General features: G+C 40.2%; 3 protein-coding genes across 7 annotated transcripts in view; 2 read left to right on the top strand and 1 right to left on the bottom strand.

Annotated features, from left to right (window-relative positions):
* Positions 1-83: 83 nt before the first annotated feature.
* samhd1 (SAM domain and HD domain 1) lies at positions 84-9,286 on the top strand. 2 transcript variants are annotated; one of them, XM_017414932.3, is made up of 16 exons: positions 84-416; positions 590-656; positions 813-885; positions 1,278-1,438; positions 1,688-1,803; positions 2,072-2,142; positions 4,445-4,603; positions 4,865-4,968; positions 5,579-5,687; positions 5,793-5,884; positions 5,980-6,095; positions 6,854-6,993; positions 7,489-7,584; positions 7,720-7,824; positions 7,903-8,040; positions 8,393-9,286. In XM_017414932.3, exons 1-16 carry the CDS (start codon positions 236-238, stop codon positions 8,537-8,539), a joined length of 1,875 nt encoding a protein of 624 aa, XP_017270421.1. In that variant the 5' UTR covers positions 84-235; the 3' UTR covers positions 8,540-9,286. The 2 variants fall into 2 exon arrangements, with proteins under 2 accessions (XP_017270421.1, XP_017270422.1); XM_017414933.2 differs by having other exon boundaries at positions 236-416; positions 4,868-4,968; positions 8,393-8,539.
* Positions 9,287-9,369: 83 nt separating this feature from the next.
* On the bottom strand, positions 9,370-13,109 carry LOC112450471 (deoxynucleoside triphosphate triphosphohydrolase SAMHD1-like). Its single transcript, XM_037977048.1, has 5 exons — positions 12,635-13,109; positions 10,922-11,007; positions 10,745-10,817; positions 10,031-10,191; positions 9,370-9,898 (listed from the first exon to the last, which is right to left on the bottom strand). Exons 2-5 carry the CDS (start codon positions 10,933-10,935, stop codon positions 9,691-9,693), a joined length of 456 nt encoding a protein of 151 aa, XP_037832976.1. The 5' UTR covers positions 10,936-11,007; positions 12,635-13,109; the 3' UTR covers positions 9,370-9,690.
* Positions 12,202-14,661, top strand: part of LOC108235149 (deoxynucleoside triphosphate triphosphohydrolase SAMHD1) — a 13,896-nt gene continuing 11,436 nt past the window's right edge. Inside the window, exons 1-2 of one of the 4 annotated variants that reach the window (XM_017414972.3) lie at positions 12,202-12,375; positions 13,649-13,716. In XM_017414972.3, coding sequence (XP_017270461.1) covers positions 13,681-13,716 — 36 coding nt within the window. In that variant the 5' untranslated portion in view covers positions 12,202-12,375; positions 13,649-13,680. Of the gene's footprint in view, positions 12,376-13,648; positions 13,717-14,325; positions 14,476-14,661 lie in introns of those variants that run through there. The other 3 variants (XM_037977046.1, XM_017414971.3, XM_037977047.1) reach the window with 3 other exon arrangements.

Below are 14,661 nucleotides of genomic sequence, written 5' to 3'. Positions count from 1 at the left end.
CGGATTTTTATTTTGAAAAGCAAACCGGAAATATTTTTCTCCGTTTACGTCTAATTTGATAGTTTTCAAAAAAAAAGACAAAACTCGGGTATTTTTCAACTCTCGAGCGGGTTCTGTCAGACTGTCAGATCAGCTGTATTTCCAATCAGCGGCGCCAAAAAAAAGTGCATCGGCTCTAGCTGTCCGTGTATTAAAGCTGTATTTTACTGATTTACCGGCTGTTTGTGAACGCAACATGGCGAGTCGAAAGCGGCCGATAGAGTCAGGCTCGAGCCCCGAAGAGGTGTTCAAAACCCCGGAGAAGAGAGTGTCGGTGGTCCGGCTGCCGGACTCCAACTTCACGGAGTTGGGAGTCGAGGAAGTATGCAAGTATCTGCGAAAGGAAGGTCTTGGCGAATGGGAGGATAAATTTAGAGGTTTGTTTTCTTGTTTTGACAGGGTAAATATATATCCATACATCTTCTAGCGCTTATGTGAGAATGTGAAATCTCAAAGCAGCGTGGTATTAACCGGGGACGTTCCTGTTTGTGCTGCAGCTTTGCATTTTGTCTGTTTGTGTCTCTAATTGTAGTTATTTTGTTCTGTGAAGCACAAAAAATAACAGGTGTAGGGCTGCGGTATCTGAAGGATGCAGACCTGGAAAAAATTGGCATAAAGTAAGTTTGTTTTTTTTTCTTTAAATGATTGATATTGTGAAAGAGAGGAAATGTAACAAATGCACTCTTTTCTGCTGCCCTCTTTGAGCAGCAGCTCTAATCAAATCAAATGCTCTGCTTTGTTCTTCATTACCTGAAAGTGGCTGTGTGTTTCAGGTGTCTGGGGGACCGTCTGCAGATCCTGCACAGCCTCAGGAAGCTGTGGCAGATAGAAGCTGAACCAAACAAGGTGCAGGATTCCTCACAGAGTCAGACCTTCAAGGCTGCACAAACAAATGAGAACCTACACCAGAGCAAGGGCGTGTTCGGGAGGACGGCCAGGAAAAATGCACATCCCGTTCCTCTTTGTTCACTCGCCACAGTGCCAAGAAACATTGTAGAAACGTGTTAAGGAGGGGCGATGGTTTGATGTGGATTTAGGACTTGTATGTGTGCTGAGCTTTATTTGAAACTACTGTTCAGAGTACTGACAAAAAGCTGACTTGAAAAGTAAAGCTTTACAAACGAGGTTAAAATTGGGGTTTGAACCTAGTACTAGTCACGTTGTTTCGTCTTTTTGTTTAATAAAAAATGGTGACCTCTTTCCTGTACGTGTTTTCACACCCGTTTGTTTGCCGCCAGGTGTTCAACGACCCGATCCACGGCCACGTGGAGCTACACCCCCTCCTCATCCGATTCATCGACACGCCTCAGTTTCAGAGACTTCGAAACATCAAGCAGCTCGGAGGGACGTACTTCGTCTTTCCTGGAGCGTCACACAACCGCTTTGAGCACAGCATTGGGTACGTGATCAGACTGTTGTTTTTCCGCGGTGGTTTGAAACTCGGGGTTTTGCTGTTAGATGAACTCGAGGTGGTGAAACGACGTAAAATGCACACATCAGTCGTCGCTAATATCGGACTACAAAAGGTGCACAGATGACTCCTGTAGAGCAGCCAGGACCGCACAGAAGTTCCTGCTCTGAGTTCGTTTTTATTTTCTGTCTTGTGTGGAAGAAGTAGTTTTTATATTTTTGTCGTGCGCTGATCCAGGGTCGGGTACTTGGCCGGGCAGCTCGTTCAAGCTCTCAATGAGAGGCAGCCGGAGCTGCTCATCTCTCGCAGGGACATCCTGTGCGTCCAGATCGCTGGCCTCTGTCATGACCTGGGTGAGTGGTGCCGCAAAACCAGCTTCACGTTGTTCACCTGGATGCATGTCGTGTTCTCAAGTATTCGGGAGGTTTTTACAGTCTTCTGTTTCCAGCTTTAGCTTAGCATCAGTCGCTTATTTAATGTTTTAAAGACAATAGACTACCATAAGTTTCATGTCCTGGAAGTAGCTGGTTTCCAGTTTCATCGAGTTTTGTCAATTAAGCGTCACATATGTTGATCATGAACGTTAAACCCATTTAATACAGTTTTTTCCTCTCTTTCCAGGACATGGGCCGTTCTCTCACATGTTTGATGGCATATTCATGCCCAAAGCACGTCCGGCAAAAAGCTGGAAGGTAAGACCCTCCATTGGCCTTTTCTTGGTGACCTCTAGGCTCTTCTAGTCATCTCACTGATTTATTTATTATTTTTGTGTGTGTGTGTGTGTGTGTGTGTGTGTGTTTGTTTTGAACATTTTTTTGGCCAAGATACAATACACCTGCCCAGGCTTGCAATTTAAGCTAAAGTTCTTTGCCACAAAACCGGTCGGACACAAATTAGTTGTTAGAATAGGCTGCCTGGTTCACGTGTTTGGCCACCAGTCTTTAAGCTGTCTGTTTAATTTAAACTTATTCATGTGTGTTGAGTTTTGGCCAGTTTTTTTTCTTCTCCCTATTAGACTTTGGAAACTAAAGGGAAAACTGAAATGGGCTTCCAGATCATGTTTTTTTTTTTTAGACCTAACTGGAAAAAGCCTTTAGCCATGGTGTAGTGCTGGTTTACCACAAATGATAGACTTTTTTTTTTTTTTTGCTTCCTTTTGTTTTGTTCTCTCTCAAGATGTTAAACTTCTAAATATACTGCAGAGCTCTTCACATTATATAGCAGGCAGGTTCAAATGTTCAAGTCTATTAGCTATAAAGAAACACTTGTAAGAATTTATTTCCCTTTCGAATCAGTTAATGAGTCCATAAGTCTTGTAGAAAGGCCCGAGGGTTCAGACCGCTTGAATCAGCGCCCGCTGTCGAGTCAAATTCACCCGCAGCCCCGCGCTCACGGTGAATCCAGCCTCTGCTGGGAGGTCCGCGGCCCACACCTGTCACCTACTGTGAACCACCCGGACATCCAACAAGCCTCAAATTACCATGACAGACTTGTCAGACTCCCAAAAAATTAAAACTAAAGATACAACTGACCGATTGAAACGACGGACGGTGAATCGCTGCTCCTTTTAGCCAAGAGACGGCCCGAGGACCCAGCGAGGACGTGACATGCCAAACGGAGCCCGCGTCCGCGATGAGCCCTGAGTCCCCTCCGTCACTCCTCTCTGAGGCTTTAAGATTAGAACTGGGAAGAGGCAGGGGGGTCACCACACCAGAAATAACCCAGGAGTCACCGATTAGGTATACGCCTCCCGGCCAAACTTTATTAAAGGTGTAAAATGTATGCAATGTCTCAGTTACAGGTTATATATTTAAAAATAAATAAAAGACAAAAAATAGAAAATTTTGAAAAAAGTTCTAATCGACACCGATGGGTTCACCAACGTCAAGACGTAAGCCCCAAAAAGACCCCGCCACTCCTCCTGTGTCAGAGTTTTATCAAACATCCTTTCATGATTATGCAAAACAATTTTTAGTTACCTCCTTCTTCATAACTTGAACAAAGGATGTACTTAAAAAACACGCCTTCTACTGATGATTATGCATAACAGGGTAAAGTTACAACAACATCCTTAATCTTGGTAACGAGAAAGAAAACAGAGAAGAGTTAAGCATGAATCATAGGAAAGCCCATTGATGCCAGCTTCCCTACTCCCTCTTCCTTTCTCAGGCTCTGTGTCCTTCAAGCTCTGCTTTATCTCCAGTCCATGTCTCTCATCGGACCCAGTTGTTGCATTCCTGTGTTTGTGTCTTCTTGACCTCCCAACAAGTTCCAGGTGCCAAGAGGAGTAGTGCTGGTTCCCATCCCTGCTTGTATCGGAAGGGCCATACAGGGATACAAGGACCCCATGAATGGAGAGTTATTGTAGGGTAGTACGGGGTTCATCAGCCCAGCTAGGTGAGGGTAGGTCAGAACCTGGCACGGCACAGTTCCACATGCAGCTTCAGCGGGTTGAACAAACAGCAGATCTTGACCATCCTCCTCCCCAGTCGCAGCAGGTTGGTAGACGTTATCCTGATATGGAGGGCTGCTCTCACCTTCATGCTCAGATAAGGCCCGAGTTCCCTCACTGTGTCAGGATAGTGACTCGGCACGTTTCCACCGTTTTCGCCTTTCATAACAGATCTAATTATTTATGTTTTTTTTTTTTTCTTTTTTGCCTGTATTTGGTCGTCTTTTGTTCTGCTAAAATTATTGCAAGTCAGGGCTTTTTCCCAAGGCAGTCAGTTACTTGACGACAAAACAGTAGGTGGGTCAGGTGCTGTTTGCAGAGTTCAAACTGATAAGAGCTACTAAAACACAGAACGTGGTCATAACTTACATAATGACTGCCAAATGTGAGAGATAAGGCCGATGTTTACAACAGTGTCCGGTCATATTTCATCCAAAACAGGCTTTTTCTATTTGAGTCAGGAGTCAACGAGCTTTCACTTTCAAAGTGTACCTGTGCCCGTTCTTGTATTTGATTACGTTTCTCCATTTTTTTTTTTTCAGCATGAGACCGTCTCTCTCGCCATGTTTGACCACCTGGTGGAGGACAATGGTCTGAAGCCAGTCATGAAGGAGCACGGCCTGCTGCTGCCCCAGGACCTGGACTTTATTAAAGAGCAGATAGCCGGACCACTGAATACTAATTCAGGTCCAAGACAGAAGGTGAGAAATCTGTGTTGTGTTCAGCAGCAGCACGGCCTTCTGAAAACGCCATGTTTTTCTCTGTTTATGTTCCAGTGATCATCTCAGATGACAAAATTAAAAACAAAAAAAAAAAACCACAATGCTGTTTGAAAATTTCCTGTATTCATATGTGCCATGCTTTTAGTTTTTTGCTGTTCTTGTTTTTTGGGGGCACTGTGAGAATGTTTGCCTATTGAACCTGTGTTGTAAGGTTAATTTTACTGCTGCTGTCTGTCTCAGCAGTGGCCGTACAAAGGCCGCACTCCAGACAAGTCCTTCCTGTATGAAATCGTGGCCAATAAAAGGAACGGCATTGATGTGGATAAGTGGGACTACTTTGCCAGGTGAAGCTTTACTTTTAATTTTTTTGCTCCATTACCAAAATTTATATTTTTTATGTTTTTGTACTTAAAGGGATCGTTTGTGTCTGTTAAAGTGGGCTTTTGTGTAAAGGTTATGAACAATTAACATCTTACTTGTATTAGACAGATCTTTGAAGCAATAACGTTTAATTCTGACTGAATTTTATTGCAGTTCATGTGAACACCTTTTGTTAAACCTTTTACATCACAAGCAATTTCTCATTGCATGGTTATTTCAGCAGCCATACTCTGCTAAAAGTTGCCCAGTACCAGGATTTCTACAGCTAGCTGCTGCTGCTGCTGCTGCTATTTGCTCTTACAAGTAACTATAGGAGTCTATGTAAATACTAATAGGTGTTAAGTGAAATATAACAGATGAACCTCTGAGACTGGAGTTGTTTTAAGATGGTCTCTGTCTAGTCAGAAATAAACTCTATTTCTCCAAACTTAGGCTATTCAAAGAGTTATCTACAACAGGTAAGATGTTAATTGAGCATAGCCTTCCCCCAGAGCACAGTTCAAATAATCTGAACTATTGTTTTAATAACTCCCACATGTTTTTTTGTCCCCTCTGTCCTATCTCCTATCTCAGAGACTGTTACCATTTGGGCATCCAGAATAATTTTGATTATCATCGCTTCCTGAAATTTGCCAGAGTGTGTGAGGTTGATGGGCAGAAGCAGATCTGCACTAGAGACAAGGTGCTGATTTAGTTTTTGTTTTTTTTTCTAAAAAAAAACGTTTGGATTTGAAAAATGGTTTCTAAAATGTAGATTTGTTTTTTCCTTTTTTTTTTTTTGAAACAGGAGGTAGGCAACCTGTATGATATGTTCCACACAAGAAACTGTCTGCACAGGAGAGCCTACCAGCACAAAGTGTGCAACATCATCGAGACCATGTAAGTCTCTCATCACTGCTGCTGTTCAGGTTTACATTAATGTTCGGCCCTCAGGTTCTCAGAACAACACCAATATGTTGGACCTGTTTCTCCAGGATCACAGAGGCCTTTTTAAAAGCTGATGAACACATCCAGATTGAAGGCTCCGGAGGGGCGAAGTTCACTCTCTCTAAAGCCATAGATGATATGGTTGCCTACACCAAGCTGACAGGTCAGTAAACACCCAGAATATTTAGGGAATCACTTAGTGGGGACACAGAATCAGAATGGATTCAGTGGCAATAGAACGGAAAAATCGAAAGATACTTTATTGATCTGAGGGAAAATGGTTTGTCATGGCAGCAGACAAGTTCAAAATTGTTACGCATTAAAGAACAACATTCATTATAACAAGTAAAATATCAACCTGTAACCAATGAGTACAAATTAGGACAGTGGTAGTGCAACAACTGCAAGGTACACTTGCTTTACATATTTCCAGTAGCCCTGTGCAATGATGGTAGTTTACTTTAGATAATAACATTTAGACAGACAGGTGAGCAGATGGGTAGCTAAAGTTTATTGATCCCAAACGCTAAGAAACTCTTGTCACAGCAGCTTGTACTCGGCTCTAAGGTGACAGTAGGTGCGATAGTTTATCACTGGTTCGTCATAATTAAATGTTAGATCTGGATTCATTTCTGTCAAGCATGCAGTCAGTTGTAGAAACGTCTTCATGTGCCTATAGTCTTCTGTCAGACAGAAGTAGTACAGGAAACTGAAAGTTTACAGTCCTCAAAAACATAATTACCTTTTCATTGTAAGTTATACTATAACTTTTATTTACCATATTATTGCATGTACGTTCTAAATTGGACTTTCTTGCACAAACGAAGCCCAACAGACTGGACTGGACTGAAAAGCACTTTTATTTTGAACCTGCGTGCATTTGATTCAATCTTCTTTTCTCTCTCTCTGTTTGCCTTGTAGATAATGTATTTGAACAAATACTACACTCGTCATCTCTGGAGCTTGCCGAGGCAAGGAAGATCCTGCACAACATACTATGCCGAAACCTCTACAAGTGTCTGGGTCAAACCCAGCCAGACAAAGCCTTGAACGTCACTCCGGTTTGTGCTTTTGTCACTGTGGAGCTGCCTTGTGATAAATATCCAGGATATTAGGTTATTTGGGGAACTAATCATCGTTGGGTTAGCGAGGAGGGCTGACTTGTGTAAAGTGTGTGCATGTCTTTAACTGACATGCAGCAGTGTTTGGTTAAAGTAAACTCAGGAAATTGTTTCTCTGTCTCGAGTTTACTTACATGGTGAATGTCCGAAAGTTAGAAATGATACCCGAAATGTCCCGCAGCGTTCACAGTTCCCAATAATCCAGCTTACATCCGACAAGATGGGAACAGCAAATACTGAACAGGGTTCCTGTTGGAAATATTTAGTGAATTAGGACATTATTAAATGATTATTGAGATGCTTATTTAATCAAACAGTTGCTATTGTTATCGATACAGGGGGTTGTTGCTTTGTGAAGCTCATGAATTTCACTTTAATGGTGCTCCTGTAAAACAAGCATCTGACTCCATTTTATCATTTCTTTCTCTCCACAAGGAACAGCTTCACAGCTGGGAGGCAGATTTGGCTCGATCCATCCCTCAGAGTGGCAGCCAGGATGTCAGTCTGCAGCCTGAGGACTTCGTAGTCAATGTAAGTTTGTCCCCTGATATGATTTAATTTTATGTAATCTTCCTGGGGCCTAAAAAAAAACAAAGTTGTTGTCATTTGATTTATGACACATCGCTGTAATGTGTTTTAAAATCTAACGTTTATTTTCTCTTGCAGGTAATTGTTATGGACTATGGGATGAAGGAGAAGAACCCTATCAACAATGTGCGTTTCTATTGCAAAGAGGACCCAACCAAAGCCATCCAGATACGCAAGAATCAGGTCTGAACCAAAGTCTGCCTCTAAACTGCCTCAGTATTTAAAACCAACTACTTAACGTGCCGTTGTCATTCTTTCCAGGTATCCAAACTCCTTCCAGAGCAGTTTGTTGAGCAGCTGATCAGGGTTTACTGCAAGAAGACGGATGAGAAGAGTCTGGAGGTTGGAAAGAAGCAGTTTGTTCAGTGGTGCATGGATAAGAACTTCTCAAAGCCTCAGGTATTTGGGCCGCATGACAGTAAACGGCAGCTACATTTTTACGTCTTCCTAAAAATATTTTCCTAAACCACTGTGGTTTACAATACGAAGCACGTCGTCTGCCGTTCCCACACCAGAGCTTTGTGTTTGAGCCACAGTTTATTTTTTTTCACCCTACCAACTCCCTGAACACCATTTTTACTTGTTTTTAAAATATTAGGAGAAGGCAGCAAAAAAAAAACAAAAAACATATGTACCAGTTTCACTCTTTTTAGGGCCCAAACGGAGCTTGAGTTAACGTTTATTGCAGAGTAATGCCTCCTGTCAATAATGGTGCGTTTGTGTTCACTGTGTGTGCTCTGTTTCCACGTAGGATGGAGATGTGATAGCACCTGAGCTGACGCCTCTGAAAGCCAGCTGGTGCAGCGACGAAGGCGAGAGCAGTGACGGGACGTCCAAACAAACCAACTCTGCTCCTGTGAATGGATATGAGAGAGCTAAAACTCAGCTGTTTAAATAAAGGGAGAGAACAACAGGCTTTTGTTGCACATAAAAAACAACCCCCCAAACCACCACCCCCACCCAAAAAAAAAATAATTAAGTAAGAATATATATTTTCCTAAGGTGAGTGTTAGACACAGCAAGGAGTTTTTCCTTTTCCAAAAAACAAGAAACAATTTGCAAAAGCCCTATTTAAATAAATAAGGTTACATTCAAATCGTTTATCTATTTTATTTGAATTGTTTTAATCAGGTTTTATTTTAGACGTATTGAAAGTCAAATCATGCAGCTCAGAAAATGTCTCGTTATGTTTTTTTTGCTTTCTTTGTTACCGTTTGCATTTTTCTGTGGACATGTATTGAATGTGTTTCTGTTACATCCGAACAGAGTTCATACCATTTAAAGTGTTTTGTTTTTTTCATTTAATTTCAGATTTGGTTTTATTTTGGTTTCTCTTTATTTATCTTTGGCGTTTTGGTTAAACTGGTATGTTTGCTGCTGTATTTATTTTTCATCCAGTATGTAACTCTTACTCCCCTGGTTGTGGTGTTCACCTTGTGGGTCTGAAAATATTAAAAATAATAATAATAATTTTGGGTAACATTTTAAAAATGTTTTCTTCATAGCAAAGTTTACTGTGGTCTCCATCAAAACCTTTGCTTAGCTGTTTAAAAGAAAACTAAATAAGTATCAGGTGTTTGATGATGTGAATGTAACTTATGTGGAAGTTTGAGAAGAATCTGGTCAAATAAAATCTGGGACAGCGTCTTGTATTTACTCTGTTAAACAGGAGAGGGCATCGAGCGCTTGTTTAAAAGTTAAAATACATGATACACAAAATATTTGGTCTCTTCAGATCTTATTGAGTCACAGCTGTGTAGTTTGACATCTACACCAAAGCACTGAGCTGCAGACCGACAGCCAAATCTCCTTCAAATCCATATTTTCTCTGATTGGATTGTTCAGTTTCTGATTGATTGATCACATTGATCAATCAGCTGAGAGGACGATGACTTTGCTCAAAGTTTAAGTTCATTTGTGCCCAATATCATCGATTAATCTGAGGTAAAAAGGGATTGATCCGATGAAGGGAACACGGATTATGTTTTATGTACTGCTTCTCAAGTGACTCTCAGTCTGCCATGAAAGACTTCTAGTGGTTTGAAGTGTTCAATCTTTACATTTAGTTTTACTGCACCACATGAAAATATTTTCCAGTATGATTATATAAACAAAGGCTCCATTGAACATTTTAACATGGCAAAAATCATGACAGAGTCCTGCGATCTGCACACACAGGACGTCCCTCTCAGATATTTCTAACTCTGACTGCTTCTCCCTCAGATGTTGGACAAGTTGTCCAGCCAAGAACGCCACCCTGTATCAGCAGACAACAGACAAGAGAGGAAATAAAAAACAATCTGAGATAAACTTCAAAACATAGCTTAAAATAAAATACAATTTCAAAAATATACCTATTTTTTAATTGTATTTGTTTCTAATAATGTACCCAATGCTGTGCTCAAAGCGGCTGTGGGACGCTCCAGGGTAAACAAAGTACGTCCCTCCGAGCTGCTTGATGTTTCGAAGTCTCTGAAACTGAGGCGTGTCGATGAATCTGACGAGGAGGGGGTGTAGCTCCACGTGACCGTGGATCGGGTCATTGAACACCTGGCAGCAAACAAACAGGTGTATAAATATTAGGCAACATATATCCAATCTTTTTTTCACAGAAAATGTAACACTAATTGTAACATTGGTGTGGTTATTGATCCAGGATATAAATGTCTGACCCACTAAAATTTAGGCTCAGGAGCCGCAGCTGCATCAGGATAAACATCCTGTCAATAAATCTTTTAGTTGTTGTTGAACTCTCACTATTGACAGTTTTCAACATCGAAGCTTCAAGAATCCTTACAAAATGCAGAGTTTAACAAATATAGTCCAACGCGAACAGGTCACAAACTGAAATGAAACAAATGTAGGTACTAAATGCAAAGTAGTTTAAACAAATAACATGAAGTTTGAATACAGCAAGAAGAGCTTCTTTGTTTGTTTTTTCCATTTCACATAACACCATCTTCCTTGTTTTGCTAAATCATTTTGGTGATGTTGGTGGTAAACCGAGGAAGAATAAAAACTTTCTTCCAGCTGTCTTTGCTCCTCAGAAAGTCTGATTCATCTCTATATTCTGGAAAGTTTGGCTCTGTGAAAAAGGCTGTACCTTGTAGAGCTCAGCTTCTGTCTTCCACAATGTCTCGAAGCTTTTTAAGATCTTCAGACCATCAAGAAGAGACCTGAAATAATTTCAAAATACAACTTTAAGAGGGATCGTGTCAAATGATTCTCCATTTCTTTTCTTCCACATTCGTGAGTCTGTTTTATACAAGATGAAACTTACGTTACGCCAATCATTTCCAGTTGTTTAGCAGTTTTTAGCAGGTCTGCATTCTTCAGATCCCTCACCCAGTCACCTGTGATTTTGTTCTTCACAACAGAAAATATTGACTGATGTTAGTTATAAACCACAGCACAAACAGACACATCAGGTTTATGATAATAACACATCAGTAACTTTTACATATTTCAAATCCATTTGTGAAGCCCTTTCTCTCGCAGAAACCAACCTATTTTCTAAGTATTCCAGTCCATGTAAATATGTGTTTTGGGTTCATCCAAACCGGACAGGTCACAAATTCAAATTAAATAAATGCAGGTAATGCATTCAAAGTACTTTAAACAAATAACATGGAGTTTGAATACAGCAAAACTTGTTTGTTTGGTTGCTTTTTTTCCATTTCACATACCATCTTCCTCTTTGTACAAAATTATTTTAGTAATGTGGAGGGGCGGTGTGGGACAATTTTTCTGCCTGGAAATTTAATGGTCAAGACCGTTTTTTTTTCCATATAAAAAAATAGGAAAATCTTTAGCATGTAACTTTTTTATGCATCAGCTGTCTGAGTATGTGTCAGTCATTTCCACATGCTGCCGTGCTTGTTGTGAAAAACGTTTGCTAGTAGGGGCTGTTTAAAAGACTACTGAGGGTGGTAATTTAAAATAATAATAATAAAAAAACGTATCCAGGTCATGGGCTCGTGGATGGACAAAAAAAATCAAAATGTTCAGTTTCATCTACACTAGCCTCTTCTTCTCCTTCTGCCTGTGAAATAACCTGCGCTACTGCCACATAAAGCGTGTCATAAAGGGGTTAATAGATTTATTTAGATTATATATTTTAAAGACATTAAAATTCATTTTAAGAGCCATCGCCTAATTATAAAATGCATATTTAGCTTTTAAAGGCTATTGTTTAGTTTGGTTACGTGTTGTGGTAACATAGCACAACGATCAGAGTGACATTAGATTAATTTATTGTGCCAATTTTTAGTTAAATTATCAATTAAGCCTAACGTTATATCTCCAATTAGCAGTTGCCTCTTCTGTCTGTCTTCTTGAAAATATGTCAGTGAGCTTAGCACATTTCGTAGCATCCTCCACCAATGTCTTTCTTTTCTTTAACCTGGCTTTTCAGCCCCACCTGTTGTCTTCCTGTCCGTTTTTCGCCGCTCCGCCTGGGCCTTTGGTGGAGTCGCCCTGTTGGGGTGGACTCAACCAACTGTGAGCTATTCAGGGGTGTAGGTTTTTGGTTTTTGTTCTTGTCAAATGGTATCTCCCACAATATGAGCGTCGTCTCATAAAAGGACAGCGATTTACAGCGAATATCATTCAAGCATTGTTATTTGTCCTCTAGGCTGGGAATAAAACAGCGCTCCGGGAATCCTCTTGACTCTCCTGATTACCCGCTCTGCTCCCGGCTGGATATCTGGGAGAAACCAATTCATTACTTTTAAGGTCAGATTTGTTTGAATTTATGGTTGTAATAATTAATGAAAAGTTTTCACCTGTGATTTTTTTTCATTCAAATCATTTAGTAGGAATGATGATCATTAGTAAAACTAACTGCTTTATAAATGACCATTAAAAAAGTAAACAGAAGTAAATAATCTACACTGGCAGAGGTACGGGAGCCGGTCACAGAATATGGTGTAACACCTCCATCGCGGCTGTTTCTGAGTGGCATGCATTTCTGCATTCAGAAACCCAAACAGACCTGCTGCCACAGGTCCTGGTTATTATTGTTCTTCTGTGATGTCAGCGATGAGAAGGAAATCCTCTTCTTCTCCTCCTCTGGCTAAGTTTTCTCCAAAGCGACCTGCCATCGCAGCAAACTCCAGCTGTTTTTAAACGAGCAAAAATGTCAAACTATCCGCGCAATTAATTGTCTACCCTGACAGCAAAAGTTATCTGCTCTGGGCCAAATCTAGGTGAGCATTTTGGCCTGGACCCGTAAACGGACTTGGACCTGGGGTCTTATTTCATTTTTAGGCTGATTTGGTCCAGACCTGAACCGGATCAGGGCAAAAACGTTTTTGTAGGTATCAGGCACACTCGTGATGACCCGGAGCTAGTATATGTGTGTCTGTATCCAGACAGACAGACAGACAGACAGACAGACAGAGAGAGATGTCAGTCACAGCTTGTCAGCGTTGGGTGTAACCTGTGTAAAAATCTGGTGGGATCAGCTGAAGGGCAGGGACATAAAGTGGGGGTTGGGGTGGCTCCCTGGTCCCCCTGGTCCCTGTTCCGTACACGATTTATTATTTGCTTAAAAATGAATGAATTATTACATTATATAAACTTGAGCTGTCTTTATGGACTAAGGTCGCAGCATTACTATTCATCAAATATATTTTTTCACCTTAAAAAAATCCATTTTGGATTGTGAAAACATAAAATAATCTACATAACATAAAGTTCAACTATTTTTCATTTTTTATTTCTGCACTATTTAAATTATATTGAAACAAACTGTTTTCCTCATCCAAATTAATGCAAAAGCAAAGACGTGTGTTACTGGAAGTTCGGGGGGTTTATTTTTTATTGAATCTTTTGTATATAGCATTTAGTTGTATTTATCTCTGACCACAGGTTCAGAATCTATTAAGTAGTAAATCTGTATTTCTGTCTTGATTTAACCAGGCCAGCAGATGAATTAAATTCTGAAGTGATGAGCAGCTTTTTTTTTTTAGTCCTGGAATGATTTGTTTGTGTCTTTTATCCGCAGAGCAGTGATCACCTGCCTGATTTGAGCTCAACATGGCAAATCAAGAGCAACGTACACAGCTCTGCAAGGTACAGACTTTTTTACAGAGCCAAACTTTCCAGAATATAGAGATGAATCAGACTTTCTGAGGAGCAAAGACAGCTGGAAGAAAGTCTTTATTCTTCCTCGGTTTACCACCAACATCACCAAAATGATTTAGTAAAACGAGGAAGATGGTGTTATGTGAAATGGAAAAAACAAACAAAGAAGCTCTTCTTGCTGTATTCAAACTTCATGTTATTTGTTTAAACTACTTTGCATTTAATACCTACATTTGTTTAATTTCAATTTGTGACATGTCCGCGTTGGACTATATTTGTTAAACTCTGCATTTTGTAAGGATTCTTGAAGCTTCGATGTTGAAAACTGTCAATAGTGAGAGTTCAACAACAACTAAAAGATTTATTGACAGGATGTTTATCCTGATGCAGCTGCGGCTCCTGAGCCTAAATTTTAGTGGGTCAGACATTTATATCCTGGATCAATAACCACACCAATGTTACAATTAGTGTTACATTTTCTGTGAAAAAAGATTGGATATATGTTGCTTAATATTTATTTCATTATTTTTTGTGCACAAAGTTGTTGCCTTTGTTCTCTGGAGGTTCTAAGGAGAAAATCTCCACTGTTGGACACAGCAGGTTTTCCTGCATTAAATAAGACCACATGAGGTGTAACATCACTGAGCTTCAACCAGCAGAATGTGTCCACAGGGTGGGATGTTTTAGCCTCAGTGAGACTCTGTTGGAGCTGCCCTGCAGTCCTGATCACTGCTGACAGGAGACATGGTAAATCTTTTTTTTTTTTTTTTTATATGGCCTCCCTTCTCCCCTTACAGCCATCCTCTCCACACCATTATTGAAAACTATTTATTCTAGTGATTATCAAGTGGAGTGTTTATTATATACATATATATATATATACATATATATATATATACATATATATATATACATATATTTATTATTATTATT

The sequence above is a fragment of the Kryptolebias marmoratus genome, linkage group LG8, assembly GCF_001649575.2.
Source record: "Kryptolebias marmoratus isolate JLee-2015 linkage group LG8, ASM164957v2, whole genome shotgun sequence".
In the NCBI taxonomy this organism is placed as follows: domain Eukaryota; kingdom Metazoa; phylum Chordata; class Actinopteri; order Cyprinodontiformes; family Rivulidae; genus Kryptolebias; species Kryptolebias marmoratus.
The sequence above is the reverse complement of the archived record's forward strand: the minus strand, read 5'-3'. Positions and strand labels throughout refer to the sequence as shown.